The following is an 8206-nucleotide window of genomic DNA, read 5'->3' as shown; positions in this document are numbered from 1 at the left end:
TTTCAGCGTGGCATATGAACTTTCCCAGATAGGGAGTTCCCTGTCAGTGGAGGTATTCAAGCAGAACTGGGACAGCACGTGTCCAGCAATGACCAGGGTGTGGGGTAGGGAGCAGGGGTAGCACCTGGGTAGGTGGAGAGCTTACAATTTCATGATCATACAAGTCTATCTCCTAGAAACTGGCACAGCCAATGTCCAACTGTCTATGTACAAATTCTAAATGTTTCTTCCTAAAGCTAAATAGCACATAGGCCCAGGATTCTACTTGTAAAGCATGGCCAGAGCCCGCTCTGCAAGCACCTCAGACAGGCCTGGGATCCTGGCCCCTAGGGGCAAGGGAAGGCCAGCACCTGTTATTTCTGAAAGCTAGGACTTTCCACCAGCCTCAGATTGTTGGCGATTCCAAAAGGGTCCATGCTGTCCGTTTCCAGGGGTGAAGAAAACGTGTCAGACTCCAAATGGTCGTCGAGGTTTTCAGGCTCCATTGGGCTCCTGGGCAGCATGGGCAGGAAGTGGGACAGGGGCAGAAAACCCCTATCCTTGTACAATTGCCTCTGTCTGGCACTGCTCAGGGAGACTGGGAGTTGGTGCTTTTTGGACCAGTACACATTGTAGCCGTCGGGTCGCATCTCCTCCTCGAAAGCACAGTCCTCGGCCGAGTACTGAGTCTGCGGAGAAAACAGACAGCCTGTGAGCACCAGTGGGCGCCCCCCTTTCCGGGTGTGACACAGCCAGAAGTAGAGACCCACACAGGAGGACATGTGTGGTAAACACTGCCACTCGGTCTGCACTATAAGTCGTGTGCGTGTGTTAGAGGTTATAAAGTATGTTATTAGGTATTTAAGGTCCATGTTTTATAAACAAACTTATATATAAAAAATACTTAGCATAATGTATGTTCACATAAAGTATATAGAAAGCATGTATTACATCAATGCACACACTGAACATATATTACATTGTAATATATATTTATGATTGTTTACCATTTCACTTTATTTTTTAAGGTTCATTTTATTGTTCAATTACACTTGATATACATTATATTAGTTTCAGGTGTACAACAGTGATTAGACACATAACTTATGAAGTAAGCACCCCATAAGTCTAGTACCCACCTGACACCATAGCTGTTACTATATTGACTATATTCCCTATGCTGTACTATAATCTTTATAATGCATTTATGTTAAAACTAACAGTAAAACATATACACTAAATATATATATACTTTACATATAAATTCATACCATTATACTTTATAACCTTTAACTTTAGAAACACTTCAGGTATATATTTCATGTTCAACATCTATATGTCGTTTTTACATGGATTCTTTATATTTTTCACAAAATCACGTGACCTTTTTTTTTTTTTAAGGAGGGCGCAGCTCACAGTGCCCCATGTGGGGATGAACCGGCAACCTTGGTATTAGCACCACGCTCTAACCAACTGAGCAAACCGGCCACCCCCACGGCACTTTTAAACTTAGTCTTGTTCTGAGCAACAGTACCCATAAAATCCGAGGTGTGATATGCACACGTGCTTCCCTCACCTTTTAAGTATTGACATTAATAAGTTCCCTGCATGCCACTGGCACTTTGGGAAACACAGCGAAAGTGCTATCCTTTCAGGATCACATCTGGGGCCCAGATTAAAGAATCTAGTCCCCATTTAGACCCAAATAACAGGGATTCTCAAGTCTTCTCCTCTCGTGCTTTAGTGAGAACCATTAGCAGCAGCGCCCCCCTCATTCATGTGCAGAGAGCCTTCCAGGCAGCCTGCCAGGATCATCAAGATAAAGGGAGCTCCCTCCCCCAGGCACAGGACAGCGCCTGCACCCAGCAGGGGTGGCCGGAAATTTGGGGGGAAGGAGGAAAACCAGTGCCTGGTCCCAGACCATTCACAGTTGATTGAGAGGTGCCAGTGGGTAGGTCGTCTCCCACTAGTGTCATTACCCTTGGATAGAGAGGACGGCCCAAGGCAGGGAGCCAGGAGGGCTGGGCAGTAAACAACCCCAACAGGCACCCAATCTCATTTCTGCCCAAGCCTACAAAGGTCGCTGAACTGCAGGTGGGTGAGCGCTGTATTGATAAGGCCCTGATAAGGCCGGTGGCCCAGGCACCGGGATTAAGCCACCAGACAGCAGGAGGGGGAAATGCAAATTGAAGAACAAGGGAAGTAAAACCAAATGGTGGATTATTTGACTCTGCTGCTCCTTTGGGAGAAATTAAGTATTTCAATGCTCTTCTCCATAGAGAAAATTATACTATTTCAAGTTTCTAAGAAAATGTGGAATCTGTTAAAAAAAAAAAAAAGCAATTCAATTTTATGCTAAGCCATGTCTACAGGATCAAGAGGCAGAACTGGATTTTAGGGGGACACCCACCCCCCCCAGGAGACCCTCAGGATTACAGCAGCCCCCCCCCCCATAAGTAAATGTCATAATAACAAAAGTTGCCACTGCGGATTTGGAGTGGCTCTGGGTGTCAGCTTTCAGCCAGCTGACCACCTCCTTTCTTTGCCTCCATTCTTGTCCTTTCACGCAGGACTCCACCATAAAACCTGAAACAGGCGCTCGGAATAAATGGAATAAACAGGACGCCAGGCCACAGAACAATTTTGAGACACTAAAAAAAAAAAAAGATTCGCGCTGCGGGGGGTAGCAAGGCATCTGTATCTTTTCTGGGGGGCGGGGCATCCCCCCAGGCTTAGTCTCTCCCACGCCTGCTCCTCCAACCGACCGAGCCCCAAGCCCAGCGGGACTGCATTGAGGCCCAGCGCCCCGCCAGGACCTCACACAGCCTGCTCTGTGCGACCCCGGCGGCGCGGGAGGGGCAAGGGCTCCCTTTGAACTCCCAGCCTTTGTTCCCGGAGACCAGAGACCCAGCATCCACACACTTCCTGCCCTGAGACTTCCGTGGGTACCCGGGCCATTCCAGCCCGCTCCCAGCCTCCCCAAAAGGCATCCGCAGTACAGGTGAGCAGGACACGAGGATGAGAACGCACTGGCTTATTCTAACGCGCCTGCAAAAAAGTTTTTCTAGTAGACAAAAATTAAAACATTTTTCTACATTCCAAAAAGTGACTTTTTTTGCTGACTTGTTTTAAGACTTACCGTTAAAAAAAAGATCCAAGTTGTGGGTTTACCCTCTCTCTTTCCTTTTTTTTAGTACCGCGGGGAGGGGAAGGGAGGCGAGGACCACCCAAGAACAGGCCCAGGCTGAGAAGGCCCGAGGTAGGTTTTCCTGTTTAATATCAGAGAGACCCAAGTAATGGATTTCCTCGTCCGATGGGCCGGCCTTTGGCTCAACTGGAAATGCAAAGGCGGCTTTCACCCATTCTCCATCCACCCGCTACCTCCGTAGAAAAAAGTCGTTTAATCCGCCAGAGCGGAGGAAGCCAGGTAACTCTGGATTCGATCCCGGGCGTCACCCTCCCCTGCAGGCCCCCACCTGGGGACAGGCTCGTGTCCCGCGCGCCAGCGCATGCCTTCCGGTGGTCACACCTACCAGCCCGAGCAGCCTGCCGTCGGCTCCCATGCAGAGGTACCGGACGCTCTGCACGCCCTTGATGGCCACGTTCCGAAGGGCGACTGCCCGGATTTCCACCAAACCTGGTTCGAGGGAAGCAAAAAGCTTCAGGCGGGACCCGCGGGGCCGTAGATTCGGTCGGTGCACCAGCCCGTGCCCCTCCCACCCCTCCCCGTACTCCCCCAGCTCGTCGCGCGCCTGGGGTCTCGGGGAGAGGGAGTGGAACGCCGAGGTGCCCATACCTGGGGTTCCCAGGAGTGAGGGGTACGCGGAAGCCAAAGAGGGGTCAGGGGAGGGTAACGCAGGAGTACAGAAGGTTCGCGCACCCGTGACCCCCCTTCCCCAGTTCCTCTCGCTGTCTGGGTACCCGGGGAGGGGGCAGAGCTAGGATGCGCCAAAACCTGGCGTTTTGGGGAGAGGAGAGCCGAAGGAGTCGAAGGAAGTTAAGGGAAGGGGCGCTGGGCAGGAGGGAGACCGGCGGGCACTCACTGTGCACGCTCTGGCCCCGCGCGCAGTCCACCGCGCCATCGGCGCGGATGAGCAGGAAGCAGCTGGAGGGGCCGTGGGGGCCGGCGGTGTACAGGTGCCTCAGGCGGATGGACTCGCCCCAGCCGTAGTGCACGTGCGGCCCAGCGTCCGACAGAACTAGGTGGGGGCCCCCGGCTGAGGCCAGCCAGAGGCCAGCCACAAGCAGGGCACGGGCCACAGCGCACCAGCTCCGCATGGCACCTCTCTCCGGCTCCGAGCGCAGTTCGGGCTGCGAAAGGCTGGGCGGCAGCAGGGAGGACGCGCTGCGGGGCTATGCGTGGCGAGGTGCGGGAAAGGTGCCGGATTGGCCGCGGCGAGCCGTGCGCTCCGGGTGAGCCGAGCTGCTGCTCCGACGGCGCGGCAGCTGCAGGCTGGCGGTCTTATATAGCGCGGCTAACCCTCGCGGCGGGTGGGTGCCCGAGACACCCGCGCATTTCTTATCGGGATTGCATCAGGCCCCCGCCCCCGCACACACCCACTCACACCCCGCCTCCGGCCTCAGCCCCCTCCCCGGCCCGCCTTGTGACCCCGCCCAGGCCCCCGGGATGGAGTAGTGAAGGAGGAGGCCCTGCTTCCAGGGAAGATTCGGGGAGCTCCTCCCTGCGGCGCAGTGGCGGGGCAGGCGGCCAGGTCGCTCTAGGCTGCGAGTTGTATTCTAGAAAGCAATAAAGGAGGCGACGGAGCCCCGCCCCCAGGCCGCGGCTCCTAGGAAATGGGCCGGTGGCGGGGCGCTGGCTGGGGCGGAGGCCGGACCCCGGGGACCAGAGACTGGGAAGCACGGAGCGTCGCATCCCTTACTCCCAGTCCACGAAAACCTGGCCTCGGCTTTAGGACCGTCTCCCCTTAAAAGCCCCATTCTCTCCCTCCGGGGAATGTGCCAACCCTCCCATACCCGGACGTAAAGTCGTCCATCAGAAGTCATTTCCCCTGCAGCGCGTACCCTCCCTCGTTCTCCCAGCTTGTGTTCTCGCGATCTCTGCCCCCCTCCATCCTCAGCCCTTTTTATCCGTGTCAATTGTACCCCGACGGGGTCCCGGCGGGATCTCCGCCCGCGGAGAAACAATGGGGGCGGCGCGCGGGCGCCGCTAGGTGGCGCTTCAGCCCGGGTTTCGGTGTCGGCGCTGCTGCGCCCGCGGAGCCCCCGGGAGATGGTGCCCGGCCCGGCGGTCGTGGTGAAGGGGCCTTTGGGGACAGGGTGGCCTTGCAAACTGCAGACCGGGAATCTGCCTTTGTTTCTGAGGTGCCTTTTGTCGTTGGTCCGGTCTTTCGATCCCTGAGCGCAACGCGGAGAGGTCGGCGAGCGCCTCACCTGATGGCCAGTGGCACAAGTTCCAAGCGCTTCTCGGGTGCGGGACCACAGCAGGCGGGGAAATTGTGGTCACTCAATGAAGGGGCTCCTGCAGGCCAGAGAGCTTCTTTAACGATGCTCTGAAAACGGAAACAGCGTCCAGAGAATGCCATGGCGGGAAGACAGGGGTCTTCCCAGGGGCTTTGGCTCAACACTGATTCTTTCCCTTTATTCCTCCACCCCTCCAACTCCTGGGTGTGGGGCCCCAGGAGGCAGGTTTTGGGGAAAAGCCACCCTGGATCAGAGTAAAGGCGACGGGAGGGCACACGGCGGAGACACTGAGAAAGAAGCAGTGCCAGGCCTAATTAATTTCAATGGGTGAAAGCCATGTTCACACTCCAGTCAGTGACTGGCGCTAATAACGGAGCGCACAGAGAATGTCACCAGGAAAGTCTTTACAAAAAGACATCCTCTCAAAGGCTTTATAGACCAGGGACCCCCACGCTGCTTGTCTTGATTCAGAAAGCCGCCGCTTTCTGTTAAATCTAATTACTTCCCCCCTGTGGCTTTAAATCGACGGCGGCTCCTATTAAACTTAATTACCCTCCCCTGCAGCTCTCATTTTTAAAGATCTTGGATAAATGCAAGGCCGGAGGAGGATGGCAGGGGCTGCACTGGGGGACACGCCCCAAACCGGGCTGGGGGGCGAGGGGGGACGCCAGCCTCTGGCTCCACCCCCACCCCTCAGCGGCCCCTGCTTGGGCCATGGTGGGAAAAGAGTGGCCGCTGTGATCTGGGAGCTGAGGAGGACAGCAAGGCCGGCAGCTCCCTATTCTTTTCTGAGCACTTTATGGTGTTCTCGGCTTAAACCCCCATAAGAACCCCCATGACATTCTGCCCCCCCCACATTTAACAGATAGGGGGCCCTAGAAAAGTGACAGAGTGACACAAGGCTGCACAACCTGTAAATGGGGGGCCTGGAATTTGAACACAGGTAGTCAGGCTTGTAAACCCAGGCCATGCTTCGTTGGGGGAGGAGCTGGCCTCCCAGCAGGAGCACAGGCTGCAGGGTCAGAGTCTCTGCAGCACGGATCCCCCAGCCACTCCCTGGGCAGGTCATGAACCTGCTGGGCTTGTGGCCTCCTCATGCCTGCTTTCAGCCTTGCGCTGGAGTCATGGGTGAGTGGACATAAAGTGCCCGGGGTATAGTTCATGAAGAATGATGGCCGTCCACCAAGGGTCTGTCCGTGGTGTGTGTCATGCAGGGACTCGGCTCCTGCTCCCAGCATAAGAACACAGGACATGGTGAGGCCAAAAAGGCACACCCACGCAGCCATGGATCGAGGAGTCATACCACTATATTCTCGATGACGGCTGGTCGAGACACAGAAAGTAGGATCCACACAATCCGCCATCCGCCATCCGCCATCCGTGCTTGGTAACTGCACTTGCTAGCTGCAATCCGCCATTGGCTTCTCTGCCAACCAACCGACCAAGCCCCTAGCGTAGCTGTGTTAGTTATATTAGTGGCTAATGGCTAACTGCTTACAGCTGATGGCCAACTAGTCACAGCTGATGGCCATCTACTACCCGAGCCAGCACCTTTCCACGTGAAGTCGAGAGAGCCTGGAAACTGCTCTCTGGGACTCGGTCCCCACAGTGTGCCAGGCATTCCATAGTCACAGCACTGCTCTTAGAGAGCAGTGAGAAAATTGTGAGAAAACTGAGTTGGCCTATAGAGTTGGCCAGGCAGCCAGCGAGGGTTTGCACCCAGGTGGGCGGGGCCCCGGATCCTGGGCCGGTTTGCTGGTGCCTGGGCTGCGTGATTGGAAGAAGCCAAGAGTGGTAGAGGAAAGGCAGTGCTGACCAGCAGGGGGCGCTGCGGCTAAGGCTATCCAGGTGAGAGCTGCCTAGTCGCCCTAGGTGAGGACTCCTTCTGAAGCTTCTCCATGCGCCCCAGCCCCCTGCAATGTGCTGGGTCCGGCAGATTGTTATTTTTCAGGCTGCATTTGATTTGGCCCCGTTGGCTGAGCCAGTTGACTCCCTGGTGAGATTTCATTCACTGAAAGGAGTGGACAATGCTAGCTGGATCCAAGTCACGCCAGCCGCCCTGCTCAGTCCATGCAGGGCCCCAAGGGTCTCAGGCCCAGAGAGTCAGAAGGGCCTGGGTTGGCGACTTTGTCCTGGACCTGATGTCAGCTGGGATCTTTTTAACTGCCCTAAACTCTTCCTGGGGTCAACTTCCCTCAAGCCCGAGCTTGTCCGGTTGCTCTTTCTGGTGGCAGCAAATGAGAGACTTTCATCATTTCTAACCTACTTCCAAGCAGTGACAAAAATCTTGTTGCTCAGCTTCAGTCCAGTTTTTTCATGATGAAAATAATTGTTTTTCTTTTCACGGTACAGTTGGAAGATTACAAACATGCCTTCTTAAGCACTTCCTATGTCCTTCCCAACCCTCCTACCCCCACCCATGGTTAGAAGTACTTTGTAACTGCAGAAGCTTCTGCGTATGGCAAAAATCTTCATCGGAATATGAGAACTGCAGTTTCGAGCTTGAGACAGAAAGAACTGTGAAGACGTGGAAGAAAGGACAAGCCGCACAGCTACAGTAGCTCCAGGCCAAGACAAACTAGAGCTCAGGGCTTCTGAGTCCCAGCCCTGTGTTTTCTCTAGAATCTGCTAGAACATCTATTACTTCCCCCCAAACCTTCTATTTCACCGAAACCAATAGGGTCATTATTCCTATAACAGGCTCTCCTGTTAGCCCGGAAATTGACAGGGGCCGAGGCAGGGTGGAAAAAGGAAGACCTTGGAGTCCCTGTTTCCGTATTTGTAAAATAGCAAAATGATACTTAAT

The 8206-nt window shown here is 54.7% G+C and overlaps 1 protein-coding gene across 1 annotated transcript; it reads right to left on the bottom strand.

The window, feature by feature from the left end:
* Nucleotides 1-353: 353 nt before the first annotated feature.
* FGF19 (fibroblast growth factor 19) lies at nt 354-4257 on the bottom strand (the record flags this gene model as incomplete). Its single annotated transcript, XM_081064277.1, has 3 exons — nt 354-668; nt 3513-3616; nt 4023-4257. The coding sequence occupies 3 exons, from the start codon at nt 4255-4257 to the stop codon at nt 354-356; spliced, it is 654 nt and encodes a 217-aa protein (XP_080920403.1).
* Nucleotides 4258-8206: the final 3949 nt, after the last annotated feature.

This window comes from Rhinolophus hipposideros (genome assembly GCF_964194185.1).
Source record: "Rhinolophus hipposideros genome assembly, chromosome: 10".
Taxonomy (NCBI): domain Eukaryota; kingdom Metazoa; phylum Chordata; class Mammalia; order Chiroptera; family Rhinolophidae; genus Rhinolophus; species Rhinolophus hipposideros.
The sequence above is the reverse complement of the archived record's forward strand: the minus strand, read 5'-3'. Positions and strand labels throughout refer to the sequence as shown.